Below are 16,197 nucleotides of genomic sequence, written 5' to 3'. Positions count from 1 at the left end.
TGCCTCTTCTGATCTATTTTACCATATCATCCCAACTCTCTGCAGTCCTAACAGAAGATATATCACCTTAAATTTATTCCCTTTATTTAATTATTTTCTATCTTGTTTGAAAGTAAGGAGAGAATTAGCTTCCCCACTGCACACTGAACAATTTCCTTTAACAGTACTGCTGCTTCTAGCTTTTTAATCCCTTTAACCTGTAGTAAAGGACTGAATCCTAATGATCATGACAGCCAGGGTCATGCAGGTCTTGGGTTTGATGCCTACTTTACAGCTACTTCTCCTAGAGTCCCTGACATTCTCTGTAACTTACTAATAACTCACAGCTGGCCACAAGCATCCAGTATAGGTCTGACATTCTTAACATCTTTGTGTCCAGGATCTTTTTTTTGCAGGGTATTTAAGTTTACATGTCTAAAAATAACCAGGAGAAGAGCCCAAATGACTCTAATTAGACTCATCTCAAGATCAGAGCTAGATAGAATCTATTAGTAAGCTTTCTCACACACCTGAGTGAGTTTCCCTTTTTTTGTGCATGCTAGCCAAGATTTTAATACAGTATTGGGGCTGCCATGTTATTACTGTTGTTTCTGTGTGATCAGATCTCCATTTATAATCCTCATCCGCTTTGGCATCTGGGTAGTACAGAGTTTTGTTCCTTCCTGCTCTGTCTCCAGAAAAAGCCTTAGCCCATACAGCTCCAGTCTCTCAATGAATATTCAAGCTCTTGATTCATCATTTAAAATTTAGGTATAGCCATTTACTTATTTGTAAAACCTATCATATGCTATTTTTTTGAAATCTGTTTTATCTCCTTTTTAGGAGCTTGCTATTGTACTGTGTCTGATATTTTATTAGTACTGTGCATCATATCTTTCAAAGGCAGAGATCTTTTACTTGTGCTAAAGTAAGAAACAACAATAATCAGCAGCTATAAGAAACTACAATATATCTAACAAGGAAATACAACATACATATCATGGTAAAACAAAAATAGTAGTAATTTGCACTTGCATCTTTAATCCACAATTTTTCGCTGCTGACTGTTCAGCTGGAATGAATTAAAACAATGCCTCTGAAGTTAGTGCTTGTAATGTAATTTACCCCAGATGAGGATACAATTCAAGTGCTTTATCATGGTTTTACAAGGGCATAGCTAAGTACAGACATTATACTCCCTGCAGTGCCCTGCACATTCTCAAAAACTGCTGTGACTTCCCTCCTCCTCACCCTTTCTAGACTGAACCAGTCTCCTTTCCCCCTTGTCTGAGTCATGCTATGGCTCTTGCATGTCTACCCACTGCTTGCTACACCTTCACCTTGCCTGTCAGCTGCTGCCAGGGCAACCCTGTGTCCACTCTGGATGCACCAGATCTGTGGCCAGGGATGGAGAAGGACACTCCTTACAGCTGCCAGGGGCAGCACCAGGGCTCGAGCCACACATACAGTAGTCTCAGGCTTCCTCTGCTCCTCCAGGCAGCACCTCTTTCAGGCCCCATCTAGCTCTGGGAATTCAGCAGCCCCCTCCATCTACCTGGGACAGGAACTATCTCCTGAGGGAGATTTTGCAGGATCCTGCAAAAAGGGAACATTTCTGCTTCAGCCAGACAAGAGTTCTACCGGGTCTGACCACAGGAGACAGAGATTCAATTCAAGGGGGGGCCACGACTTCTAAAACTGAAAATACAATTGAATGGAATTACTGGTTTGCCCTGTCTTTGTGGTTTAATTAGGTCTCACGTGCCTAAAAAGTCTTAAGCATGAGCTGGCCACTCATTACAGGACATTTGCTGAACAATTCATTTAGTATAACATGAATTTGTTAGTATGCTACTATAAAAAGGAATAGGTCACAATTTGTCAGTGTCTCTGAATACTAAAACAAATTTTCCAGCCTAGCCCAGCTTTTATTTTAAAAACAAACACTTCAATATTTATATAGCAATTTGAAATGTTCATCTGTTCACAGTGCTCTCCCATCAAAGTATTACATTCCCTATTCAATAATGCTTTAAAATCAGAAAATGAAGAAGCACTGATTCACTGAAAATCCATTTACCTCTGTGGAAATGCTGATAGAAAAACATCAGCTTTGGCAAAGCACGCAAATGGAAGCTGACAGTGAAGATTTGCTTAAAAATGTCACCCTTTTGGAGTAGACATTATAGAAATAAAAAGTCAGTTGTAGACAGTAAAGACTCGAGTGTGCCAACAAAAAATCCAGCAGGTGTCAGAAGAAAAGATCTTATTCTGAGGTGGAGATCAATTCTAAAATAACAGATATCTATCTTCATCATAAATTTCAAAAATGGAATATGCCATCCAGCAAATTTGCCCATGAATTTGATTTCTGAGTTGAAGTTTTTAGCATTGCTTAATCATTTATAAGGCAATCTTCAGACATGTATCATTTATTCCATCCCTTTAAATCAAACTTCGTCAAACCTTTTTTATTCCCTTCCTTTAAATCAAACTTCTTTGAACATGTCTCAGGCACTAGTTTTTATTGAAGGCTGTGAACATGGGACGTTTAGGGGGAGTGGGTTTAAAGTCAAACCTTTTTTCTTTCTTTCTTTTCCTTCTGCCTTCTGTTTACAGACGTGTAAAAACTTTGTTTTCACTTTAATAAAGTTTATAATAAATTTTGTCTTAGTTTTCAAAATGATAAATCTGTCATCAGGATGAGAGAAGAAGGAATGACTTTGATACTACACCCTCATTCTCCAACTGTGCTTTGACAAACAGAAACCAAATCCAGTCCAAAGCTTCTCACTCTGGCTTAACTCTCCGGGCTGGTGTTTTGGTCTGGCTGAGATGATGTTCATTTTTTCCCACTGCAGCCCTCACAGTGCTGTACTTTGCACTGGTAGCTGGAAAGAAGTTTTGGCTGCTGCTGAGCAGTGCTGGCACATCACTGTCTGCCAACACTCTCCCCGTTAGCAGGCTGGAAGTGGGCAAGATCCTGGGAGGGGACACAAGCAGGCCTGCTGACCCAAACTGGCCAAAGGGATATTCCACACCATATGATGTCAGCTCAGACATAAAGGCTGAGAAAAGGAGGGGGTGAGGGAGCATTCATTAATTACAATGTTTGCCTTCCAGAGCAACCCCTCCATGTGCTGGAGCCCTGCTTCCCAGGAAGTGGATGGACATTGCTTGCTGGTGGGAAGTAGAGAATAAAAATTTTCGTTTTCTCTTTGTTTCTGCACATGCAATCTTTTGCTTTTGCCTGAGTAAACTGCCTTATCTCAACCTACGTGTCATTTTCCATCTATTTTTCTCTCCCACATCCAGCTGAGAAGAGGGACTGATGAAGCAGTTTGGGGGGCATCTGTCATCCAACCAAGGTCAATGCACCACAGCTCTTTAGGTCAGCTGGGTCAGAGTCTCTAATGCCAAAAGGAGTAGGTCATTATCAAATACCTTTTAAAAGAGAAACCTCCTATTCTGAGTGAGGATAGACAAAAGTAAATCTGAGTGAGGATATTATTAATTTGGAATCTTGAAACCTCAGGGAACATGCTTGTGTTCCACTGAACTTCATTTAGGGGAGTAGAACATACTCCCCAAGTGAAAAATGCACCTATCGACCCAAATTAAAATTGTTATAGTGCTTAAAGACAGTTTTGGAATTCAACATCTTTACAGCCACAATTTCAGCTGTTGCTACTGTGGTGATGTCAATAACTTCCACATCTACTATGCCCCTTTTTAGATGCTACACTTAAAGGTAACAGATAATTCTGACTTTCCTAGAACAGGTAAGAAGATGGTAAGGCTTGCTCAGGTCTCTGGCCACCAAAACTGAAGGAAAGTTTTAGCAGCAGAGAAAATTTTGGTCCAGTTTTCATGCCACTCAGGACAGGAGGAAGAAGAATTACAACTAAGCAAGCATAATCTTGGTTTTATTCTTCTTCAATGTATTAGACGGTTCATGGACAGTGAAGTTCAGAGCTTCAAGTCTACTGCTCCTTGGGTAAGATTTAACCTCTGATTAACAATTCTCCCAGTCTTATAATCCCCATTTGAAATCAGTGTTTCAGCATCACAGAGCAAAACAGAAGACCCCAAACTGCATATACTGTATGTAACACACTTTGGAAGTCAGCGTATGCTGGTGTTGGAATTGTTATCTGCACTATAGGAGGGGGTAGAGATTCCAAATTTCTGTGCTAGATGCTGTATAAGCCCACAATTAGGAGACAGACTTGCTTCACAAAAGAAGAACAATGTCTTGCTTGTATCTATTTGGTTGCTGTGTGGGATAAATGAGCAGCAGCCTTTCAGTCAGTTGAGTCAACTTGCTCAGAATTTGATAGCAGATAATGAGGGAAACTACTCATGTGTCTTCTGCTTCCTTTGACAAGACTGGGCAAAGGCAAAAGACTACTTTTAAGATCACCACACAAATCTTTAAGAAGAAAGATCCAAACAAATGGCACTGCTTCCCATTGATCGCTGTACTTTGTTATTAAACGCATACACGGGCATTCTTATTGGGGATTTGTATGAAGTCTTAATATCAGCTTCCTGCTAATTGTTTTGTTCTTGTTTCTAATCTAAAAATCTGACAAAGAAGAAAGGGGTTTTCTTTAGCATGATGAATGATAGGACATTCAGATTCCTACTTAATGACAATTAATTTACTGTATACCCATGCAAGTTAAGATAGTTTTAATTAGTTTTTACAAAGTAAAAGGGTAACTTCATACTCTATTTAGATAAAAGCAGCTATTGCCTGACTAAACACATTCTCATCAAATACAGAAGGTGAGCTGAGTGACCTTACTAGGATTCACTCTTATTTTAATTCTCTATTTACTGTTTAAAAATAACCCATTTGCATAATAGTGCAGGTTTTGTCTCTAACTCTGAAAAAATGCCTAATTGAAAAGTTGCTGGTATAATTACTCTCAAATGTGTGATCTTAATTTTTCAAAACAAACACAAAACAAATTAAAGTGTGCATTTCAAATGTATCTTAGTCAAAGCTGGTGAACGCAAACATCCTTATTAAAGATGGTGTTTAGGCACCTTTTATGAATGGGATGAAATTATGGGCAAAGGTCAAAACATTTCCTGTTAAGTAAGAAGTGGAAACATTCTTGGGATGCAAAATATGGAATTCTGTGTAGATCACAACATACACAATCTCTACTAACACATGAAGATCCTTCTGCAAATGCCATTATTTGTATGAGTACTGCAAAATCTTCTGGTTTTCTCAAGTTTTCTGGTGTATATATGGGTATCTACCTTTCTAAAGGCTGAATAAACCCATTAGATCAAATCTGCATCCAAGAATGTGGTCTGGTACTGCTACTTATGTGCATTCAGACACTCTCTCACAGTAGGAACCAAACCCCTTGAAAATTTAAAATATCCCTGCTCATTGCAAGTGAAGTTTGAGTAGATGACCTTTAAAGTTCCCTTACAACCCAAACTATTCTAGGATTCTATGATCCTTTTCAAGGAAGATGTGCCCATTCATGCAAGCTGGGGATTTGTCCTTGCAGCTGGAACACAGCAGCAAATTTACATCACCTGAACCACGTGTAACAGCATTTCCATTCTGCAAGGTATTATCAATAGGCATTCTGCACTTTAGCAGTGTGCCTCATCTCTCCCTAGCTCTCAGAATCCAAATCAGGAAGTACCATATTCTTGAGTTTTCAAGTACCAAGTCTGCACAGTAATTTCTGGTTTAAGTCCAGACTACTTTTGTGACTTTATTATGTTTCTGCAGTGTGCTCAAGGTATGTTACTGTAAATTCTTTATGCATGTTACTGGTGCAGTGAGACTGATAATAGAAAATTAATTTTAAAAATCCTTCATTAGCAAGGAAACAGAATGAAAAAAATCTTTCCTGCACAGTTTCACAACTATCTGTCTTGCCTGACTCTTATAAAAATTATTGGTCAGTCAAGTACTTCACACTCCAAAGCATGTATTCTGCAGGGCTAGAAATATATATATTCCTATATTCCTATGCCTTCCAGAGGTAAACCTGCCAACACCCATGCTCCTTGAGATCACCAACTATGGTGTGCAGCCAACAGCATGAAGAAGAAATCGCATGTTAACAAAAAGTTTAAAATTCTACAGGAAAATAAGGTTGCCTAACACTATTGTATTGGTCTGTACTACCAAGCAAAAGTCAACATCACCACCTTTTCTTGCCATCATTTTTTATTGCCCTCATCAGAAGGAACAGAGTACATCCTGAAAAGCATGTAAGCATCTATGACTTGAGGGGAATGCTCTGCGTAATCCCTTCTGGTTGATAAAAGAAGCAGTAGCAAGTAGTTTGCAATGGGGTCCTCTCTTTTCCTCCTTCAACAGAGAAACAGAGACAGATTAGAGGACTGAAAGATACTGAGTGGATAAAGAAAGCTCTTAATATTATGGAAATGTTATGGAAAACTAAGTTGGGATCCTTAAGAATTCAGCAAACTGCTTCACTTTACAAGTGGTCGCTGGTCTATTGGTCTGTGATACGCAACTTTTAAGTGCAGCTAGCACTCTCTGAAAGGTGCAGGGCATGCTCTCCTAACAGAAAAACAGATGTAAACCTTCTGTTAACAGAGAGCTCATCAGGGAAATACTCAGCCCAACTATGAAAGTGAGTTACTGATTGCAAATAGAAAAGGACATTTTCAAAAGCACTCAAGCCCTGCTAGAAATAAAATTTATAACCTGTTTTCAGGAGCAGTCCTGCTCCTCTCCCTACCTTCTTTCAAAGTTTACTTTTAGGCTTGACATAACCCTTGTGCCTTCGGCAATCAATTCTCTGGCCCTCCAGCCTCATGAGCAGGCTTATGTTGACTCCCACTTCTCTATCAGCACGGAGGCCTTTTGGGTCAGGCTACGAACAGCCCACGTGGCTCCCTTTGTAGGACTATCTATATTTCTAGAAAATACCACTCACTATCCATGGCATGAAGATATTCCATATGCAGAGCCCCGGCTCCCGCAGTGGCAGCTGAAGGAATGATGTCTGCGTACGGGCTGCGCTGGCCTGCCAACAGAGCCATCTGATGATAATATTCAGCTGGACTGACGCCAGCGTGTGGAGCTAAAAAAAACAACATAAAAGTACCGTTAATGACGTAAGATAAACAAGAAGGAAAGTTTTATCACATTGCCAGTTTCTCTGGCCATTAAAAACGCTTGTTTATTTTTTAATGTAATGCAACGTCTGCACTATGACACCACTGGTCAATATATTTCAAGCAATGGTACTATAAAGACACCATTCAAAAAACCAGCAAGACCTAAAGTATTAATGAGCTTGGTGATCTCATATTTTTGTATTTATTATTAAGTGACTCAAATAGTGACAGGCTGACAGCAATGGAAACTAGTATGATTTATTTAGTGACATAAAAAAGCAGGAGAGCCTTCCTAGCATTTTATTCACATTTACCTCATCCCTGGTTCAAAGGAATCCATCTCTAAGGTAACAGGGCTGCTGAACTTCCATAAGCATTCAGGTATCTGGATTCTCTACTTAGGGGACTAGAAGATTCTCCCTCACCATGTCCCTCTGTGTCTATGTTTAGGAGCAAACAGGGATAAAGCATGATTCCAGGACAAATAATAGCTGTCCATTAACAACACACGGTCAGTTTTTTAGGAGGACAGACTGAAGTCAATAAATGTGACCATCCCAGCCTTCAAAGTTCATGTATAAATGTACTTGACACACAAGTCTATTTGCAGAGTCAAAACCACAGACTGAATAGACTCTACATCCCATCAGTGAGGTTATCGTGATGCAGTCCTCTGATAATGACTTGTATTAGCTGTTCTCTTATAAAAATAACATGAGAGCTTCCTGTTCCCCTCCCATTTTCAAGCAGGTTGTCAACTAATGGGAAACCCTGGACAAATACAAAAAGTTGACAGCACTCTATCATCTCCTCTCAGCAGGCTTCAGATGCTACTGAAGGTAGAGGGTCATTTCATGAGTTTGTGTAAGATGTACTCATAAAATAAGCTGGGCTCCCTCTCCTTGACCCTGACACTGACCTGCCATGAAACTTGAGGTTAACCAGAGCCCTTCTCTCTGGTCTCTCCCTGTCCCACTTGCAAAACAGTTTACACTCTGGTCACCACAAGATGGTATGCAAGCTTGCCTAAAACACTTAGGGTTCCTTAGGTTAATGGGCTGCACCCCAAGCTGGTACACCAGATTATTTTTATACTCTTTCATATCATTCAATGAGATTTTCTTTAATCTCAGCAGCTGAATCTTGAATGAAAACAAAGTGTTGGGCTGAAAATCTCTGAATATTGTCACCTACACAAAGCTAAAGATAATTTATATTTTCATTAGAAAAATCAGATCCTAAATGCAAACCTTATAAACAAAGAATCAAGATTTACACTTTTAATGTTCTTTTAAACATAAACAAGGCATTGGAATTTGGAGAAAAGTTAATTCAGCAACAGATTGCTGAAGTGTATAGTCTGCCTTATTACTATCAAATAAAATGAAAGAATGTGCTTTTGATGTTAAAATGTTAAATATAACATATAAGAAAGGGTGATGAAAAATAGATGTATGTCAAACATACATCTAGGCATGGCATAAAAATGAGATGAGGTAGAATAAAAGTTGTTGGTATTTTTTCCAAATTACAAAAGTTGTTGTTATTTTTTCCGAATTACAAATTGATTTCACAATTAATTGCAATCTTTCCACTTTCTGTGAAATGGTAAAGAAATTATTCAGACCAAATTTTAAGAGATGTGTAACTCACACTGAATCACTGATTTTAAAGTTTTACAGTAGTAGGCAACCATGGTATATTTCCAGACAGACTGAAAATACTTCCTGAGCTTTCTGACATAAGTGTCTGGGTTAACTAACAGTAACATTGGCTGCAAACTTTAAAATTAACTGCTGCAAAAAACGTAGTGAACACATAATTACTAAATGTTCCATATGCCAAGAAATGTTCTGGTGCTCTTAAAAGATTATTCTTTACTACCTCCCTCAGACATAAAAAATTAGCCTAGTAAATGATGTATTGCATCAAGGGCAAATGAAGGGTAAATGGGAAGACCCATAGCCCTGAACTTTTTCCTGTTTATTCCGCGGTAGCTTCAGCTTTGTTCCCGTTTTTCTATAAGTGGAGGCATTTGCTCCTGCACAGAAGGCACAGCTGAGCTCCATTTGAGCACTTTCCTCTACACACACCAACAACTCCATCCTTACCCTTGCTCCAATTCCTCTGAGAAGTCCTCAGCTACCCCTGACCCACGAAATCTGCTGGCTAAGGAGAAGTGAAAAGAGTTATGTTCCAGATTGTTCTGGCTCCTGGCCATCCTCAGATGTGTGAGTTGACAGACTGAGCCCAATAGTACATTGATCTAATTATCTAACTGCCCTAAAGCAATTAGGCAGCAACAGAAATCTCACTATGGCTTTCAGAAGAGCAATAACAACTTCCAAGGTTTCATAGTTCAAATGCTATATCTCTTAAGCCACGGTGTCCTTTATGTTATTACCACATTATGTGCATGTACCCCTTTAAACCACAGGAGTGTTTCATTTGCACTCTAGAAGTGCTCAGGCCATGATTTAGATTCTCTGATCCCAGGAACCCACATCTGAAAAAAGGCATTTTATTGTATACTTGATTGATCATACAACAGACTATGGATTCCAGGGAACAAACCTGCAGCTTTTCAACAGCATGCTGTTTGATTGAGATATCTTCAATGCCTCAATCAAGTTACTGTATTCTCATTGGATGCTGCCAACACCAGGGCTGTGGCAACCGATCAAAGATGAGCTGTGAGCCTACAGGAAGTTTAGTAACATGTATTTGTTTAAAACCTGAAGAGAGATGCTTAAGCTAGTCAATTTAGCATGTACTTATGACAGATTAAGGCTGTGTATACAGTCAGCAAGAAAAACTCAGGGGATGATCATTAAGAGAGAGTGTACTCAGCTGTACTGTCCACACCTGAGTGTCTCATGCCCTCTGAAAGCCTGGGAATCCAAGCTACATAGGCAGGTGGGAGAAATCTGTCATTCTGAGGTGGCAGGTGGAGTTGAGGTAGGGTATTTCACAGACCTGAACTGACACCAAACACCTGCACTGTAGGCAGATGAACCTTAGCGCCATCATAATTATGACAGAGCTCCAGACTTAACTGCTAACATACCAAGTGTCCATTTGCTGGGGAACTGAATAGTTCCTTGGGGCTTCACTACCTACAACTCACTGGACTACAATGGCAGAACAATACAGAAAGATCACACATTTCTATACTGTACACATCTACATTTAGGTGCCAGAATCTGCAACCAAATTCTAACCTGTGACATCTCTGGATGTTTCTGGAGCATCAGTGGGGTGCTGGGTCAGAGAACACTATGTGCCTACATCTTTGCAAGTGAATCCAGTGTGGTACACCTGAGACCAAGACTGTATACAGCTTTATGTCATAGGTGGTGATAGGTCATTCACACCTTCCTTTATGTGCCACTGGAACATACCTTAAGCATAAATGAAATTCTGCAGGAATGGAACCTGAAGAGTATTGAAGATAGCAAGGTATTCTGCACATTAGCTCCTGTGAAAAAGCCCAGATGTACACTACAAGAGTTTTCCCAATATATGCCATTACTTTATAGCTCTATCATTTTTGTCCTGTATCTAAAGCTCCAAAGCTCCTAAAGTTAAAACTTGCCTTTCTGACAATTCAAATTTTTTTCTTAAGTGTGTTTTTTTCAAAAAAATACTTCTGCTAAAACAAAAAGGGTAGAATCAGGAAGAATTCATGCAACATCCAAAGTGCTGCTAAGAAAGCCCTACGTGCATGCCATATACCTTGACTGACAATAGGTCATTAAAATTTATTCTCATAAGAATATGTGCCCATAACTAATGGATTAACTGTATAGGTATATATTCTTATAAACGAGGATTAATTAGTTATCCGTTTGGATAGGGTGCACTGCTCATTTTTCAAATTCAGCTAAAGGCAGTTTAACTCTGGTAAGTTTCTGAATTCACTGGGAAGATCTTTCCCATAGTTAAAGTACCAGTTTAATTACCTTTCTCTACATAGCTGATTCTGAGTATGTTATATTTTAGTTCTCTTCAGTAAATGCTACAATTTTGAAATGTCAAACTGTTTATGCTTACCCACTATTGAAAAACCTACTATTAACAAGACAGCTTTTTTTTGCAACTCTGTTGATGGCTCACTTTGGCAAAATTCCCACTCAAATGAATAGGACATGTGCTAGAATAATGACAAGAATGATCACAGGAGTTCACTTCAGCCCAAGTAGCCTGAAAAGTAAAAGCCATGGTTATACCAAGACCTAAAGCACTGAATTTCAAGAATACTGTCCACCATTTAGATTAAAAGGGACAATCTTGATCATCAGCCACTTCTACATAAGCATCATTTCATTTGTCCATATTGTTGGCTAGGATAAACTGAAGTAATTCTACAAAACTTTAACAGAACTATTGACTAAATGGAACTAGTCAGTGCATGCTTTATATGATTGAAAAATACTATTTCAATTAACAAACCTTTTATGCCTGAAGAACTCCATGGTTATACACTGGCGTGCACTCATAAAGAATCTGACTCAGTTCAGAACAGGTACAATGGATTTTTGGGAGATCAGAATTATACCCCATGTCAGCCCCACAAACAAAAGATATCACAAGACATACACCACCCTTCCAGCATAAATTTTGAATGAGGCAGCTTTTTTTTTTTCTTCTCCCTGAAGTTTCAACATTTGTGAGATGTACAAATGAGCCATCATCGGCTGATGAAGTATTGAAACATTTATGACATAATGAATATGTCTGACAAACCTGGTGAAGCTGCTTTGAACAGGGGGGAAAAATGTTGACAAGATTAATATAACTTAAGTTGCTACAATGACAGAAAACAGGAAGCCTGTCTTAACCCACCGTCTGTTGGGCTGAGTCCGCGGGCTGCCGAGATCATGGAGAGGGATGGGCTGCTGTGCAGGGACCTGATGTAGTCCATGTAGGGGTTAATGTATGGGTGAGGGGTGCTGAAGGGAGACTCTGATGTTGCAGCAGGATTTCGGTGCGGGGAAATTCTAAGGAATGGAAGCTCTGAGTATGTTGGGCTACTAGATAAGGCAGAAGGCCTGGAAGAAACAAAAGGAAGAAAAACAAAACCAGCCAGGTTATCTATACAATAAAGAAAAATACTATAAAGGTAAAACACTTGTTTCTTGAAGAATAGCAACTGGGTTGCACATGTACTGAAGTCAACTGCCTGCAAAGAAAAAGGTTGGGAAATTAATTCTTCTCTGTCCCCATTATTAGCAACATTTATCTGACCAATTTTACCATGACTTTATATTTGGCTTAATGTTTACACACCTCAATACCTTTCCCCAAGCAGTTAAGGAGAAAATAATTTCAATTAGTGCAAAATATGCACACTGTATCACACAGTAATTCTTACTGCAATATGAAATACATACAGAGATTCAGAATCATTTACATCTTCAAAACCATGTGCCTATTGAAAAAGGAGCTTTGAGAGCCACACCTGCAACCATGCCCTTCATTTGCCAGCTTACTCTTTCTTAAAGTGCGAGATGGCATGTTTATACAGAAATCACTTCAAGAGTCCCAAACTTTGCAAGCCATTAAGACAGATGGGTTCTTTGGAGCATTTTAATTTTGTTGTTGCTGTCCCTTCCCATGAAAAATGCACAGAACTTGGCAGCAGAGTAAGAAAGACTGCTGCATATGTGTGTTTTTAGCATGGCTCCAGTGACCAATGTTTTTTATCAAGACCCCATTAATTAACTGCATCATTTTTGTGAAGGGAAAGCTTGGTGCCCTCTCATGCCCTCTCAAGCCTTGGTGCGATGAACCAAGGTTTAAAGCTGACAAAAGACAAATAACCCACCATAACCTCCCCATCATCCCATCCTGTTGATAGGACAGTGTCTGGGCTCTGCTTGGAGACTTTTCTCTCACAGCATCCCATCTCCAAAGGCACTGGAAAAAGTTCAAATTTCATCACAAAGGGCTGGAGTGCTTGCCCTTGCCAACCTGCTCTTTGGCAAAAGACAATGATTACGCCTGTCATGCATTTGCTGTAGTCCAACTGGCCAACCCGAACTAAACACCTTTTTGTCCCTGTTTTTCCAATTAATTTAGCATATATACAGCACAGACACAGGCAGCAGCTGTGAGAGCAGTGAGGGCAGCCTGCTCCTTTGATGCTGTTGGCTTACAAAGAGTAATCAAACAAGAAATGTATTTTTTTCCCTTTAACATACACATATCATGATCAATGGAAGTAGTTGTCATCACCTAAAAGGCCAACAGAACATAATCTTACACAGGAGCCAATTCTGCTCTGCCATCAGCTCAGAAATGCAAGCATATGAGTGGGACAGTGATCAAAGTCATGAATTCCTAACATGACGCCAGCTTCCCTGCCACTAAATCCATGAGGGCTTGTAAAATCTGAGGAATGAAGATTTCTCCTGATGTGTTTTTCTCCCTCTTTTCCCTTTCCTATCTGACCTTTTTTGTGTTTCTTGCCCTCCAACAGCTTTCTGCAAGGTAAGCCTGTTTAGCCTTCCTGTATGAAAATATCTCCTAGCTCCAAAGTTTGTTAGGGAGCTGCATTTTGTGCTAGCAGCAGGTACCAACAGTGCAGTCTGGCACCGGAGCAAATGACCCACATAAAGCTAAACCACTCACTATCATGCTTTTAGCATATTTGAAATGCACTGAGAACCTGAAACCAGAAGCTACTTTCCACCACTGTGCAAAACAGGCATCTCCTTTACTCAGAGAACTTTTTGTCTGCATGGTTCTAAAGTAAAACTTTGTTTTACAGTGGAAGTGCATCTTTCACCTTGGTACTATGAAACCACACCAGATGTGAAATATTTGTTGTCTCCTGATCCCCTATGAGGCCAAGATTGGTTGGCAAGAGCTTTAAAAATCATGGTGATGTAGGAAGCAAAAGTACTACAGCTGGGTATCACATTACAGAGTGAATTTCCTATCCTGGCAGTGAGAAAAATAGAGTAGTACAGCAAATTTAATACAAGAGTAACAAAGAAACTAAGTCTTGATGTCATTTTACGAGAGATTCTTTTTAAATGTGATCCCAACTCATATTTAGAAACACGAAGAGCATGCAGACTGACTGGGACCCTGGCCTTATCTGGTGCATATTGAACAGAAAACTCTTTAAATGCATATGCAAGAAGGCTGAAAGTCTGTATCGGCCTCAGTGATTCACTCTCCAGCTGGCCAACAGCCAGATGCTGCCGCAGGAGCAAGATTAAGAGCCAGGCTGTCAGCTTCTCCCTCCAGATCCTGCAAGAGCCATTCAAGGACACCAGGACTCAGCTGCTCTTCTCCTCCTCAGCCCTGCCTCTTTCTCTCTCTCTTCTTCTGAGCTCCTCAGTTTTCCTAGGATGCTAGGGAAAGGACACTGACCTGGGTAACATCAATCAACAGCAGGCATATAAACAGTATTATCTCAGGCAGAAATAAGGAGTCATCAGATTCCACAAATAATTCCCAGCTCTGGACTCTGATGTTACCTAATTTCTCTCAAGCATCTGATTTTAACATGCTGCTAACATGGGGTCACTTTCAGTCAGACTGGACTTCTCTCCTTCCTGTGTATTCCCAGACTCCCCTTTCCCTACAGACCTATTTTCCCTCATGCCTTCTTCATCTGCTCTCAGGCCTACAATTTGAGTCATCCTGATTTATTCTAATAAACATCACATACCTTTTCTTTCCCTCTGTGATTAAATTTAACTGTGAACATCTTTCACAAGTATTAACTCCATCCTTCAAACTAAAATGCAGCTTTTAGAAAGGTCAAACACCCTTACTGTTGCTTTGCAATCTCATTGTTGGAATAACCTCCATCCTGTAAGCAGCAAAAAGTACAGCCCAGGGGTGGCTCTGCAGATTCTCATTCAGTGACAAATCAAATCTCCAGATGTGGGTGGCAGTCCATCCCCATAATATTTATTTCACATGTATAGAATAATAGAATGGTTTGGATTGGAAGGTACCTTTACAGGTCATCTAGTCCATGCTCTCATGAGCAGGGAAAGAAGCTGGAGACCCTTCTTCAAACTCAGGACCCTTCAGCCCAGTATCCTGCAACCTAGCCATGCATCCTGTTGAATGGTGTTCTGTCTTGGGTCTGAGGCTACTTCATGGGAGGCAATGAGGCTTCAGCATGAGAAGAGGCAAGGAGATTTTCAGTGATACTGCTTGACAATTTATGCCTCACCTGTAAACCACGGGAAGGCAGAACTTGCCCTGCATCTTCTCCAGTGCAGGGGTTCTTCTGTTATACAACATATTCAGACCACTTAAGGGAGGGAGCAAAGCAGATGTATGCTCTTTTCTGAATCAGGACTTCTGTGTCTACTTCTAGAGACCCTGCAAACTCAATTCAAATTTCATACAAAGCTGATCACACTTTCAAGACATAGCTGAAGGTCCCCAGGTTTGCAGGTAAAAAAGATCCTGTGGCTATGTTTCACCACTAATTTTTATCCTGGCACATTAGGATGATTTTATTATTTTCTCAGTAACCTTGGTTATATCTACAACCCTGATATAAATGAGAAGGAACAGAGAACAGGGCTAGCTGTGAAGGCATCTCCTCCTTCCTTTCTAGAAAGCCTTCCTGTTCACTGCTAAGGTGCTGAAATATCATGAGTGCCACACAGCTTCCATATCTAACACAGGACTTCCCACTCCCCACCCACACCCAGCCTGCCAGTTTCTTCCTGTCCCAACTCCGATGCTCTGGGGAATCTCAACTGCTCAGCTTGTGAATGGCACACACATGTTGAGACAGGGAGATCAGTGTAAGGGCAAACAGGTGTATTTTTGCCTATTAGTCATGACACTTCCTTGATGAATTGTTGCAGAGGTGTCTGCACACTCTTAAAAACTTACATAGTTACACTGGTTCAGCAGCTGTGAACTGCATCGGTTGTAGGGCAAATCACAGTATGTGTGAAGCTGCTTTTTTTAAAAAATGGGGCTCTTTTCTGACCACTGCTGAACCACAGGTGAGCTATCTGTAGGATTTCAGTTACTACTCATGAAAACAGTGTCATTTTGTTTTGTTACTTACAGCTTCAATAGATGAACTCTGTACAA

The 16,197-nt window shown here is 40.1% G+C and overlaps 1 protein-coding gene and 1 long non-coding RNA gene across 12 annotated transcripts in view; one reads left to right on the top strand and one right to left on the bottom strand.

The window, feature by feature from the left end:
* GLI3 (GLI family zinc finger 3) overlaps window positions 1-16,197 on the bottom strand; it is a 201,635-nt gene that overhangs the window by 54,794 nt on the left and 130,644 nt on the right. For all 3 annotated transcript variants that reach the window (XM_077179092.1, XM_054643992.2, XM_077179098.1), the window contains 2 exons: window positions 11,959-12,164; window positions 6,930-7,076 (listed from right to left, as the gene is read on the bottom strand). In XM_077179092.1, coding sequence (XP_077035207.1) covers window positions 6,930-7,076; window positions 11,959-12,164 — 353 coding nt within the window. The remainder of the gene's footprint in view (window positions 1-6,929; window positions 7,077-11,958; window positions 12,165-16,197) is intronic.
* The window catches only part of LOC143694166 (uncharacterized), a 135,335-nt gene that overhangs the window by 63,151 nt on the left and 55,987 nt on the right, over window positions 1-16,197 (top strand). The gene's annotated exons all lie outside the window — the stretch shown is intronic.

The sequence above is a fragment of the Agelaius phoeniceus genome, chromosome 1 (assembly GCF_051311805.1).
Source record: "Agelaius phoeniceus isolate bAgePho1 chromosome 1, bAgePho1.hap1, whole genome shotgun sequence".
Taxonomy (NCBI): Eukaryota; Metazoa; Chordata; class Aves; order Passeriformes; family Icteridae; genus Agelaius; species Agelaius phoeniceus.
This window is presented reverse-complemented; position numbering and strand designations above follow the sequence as displayed.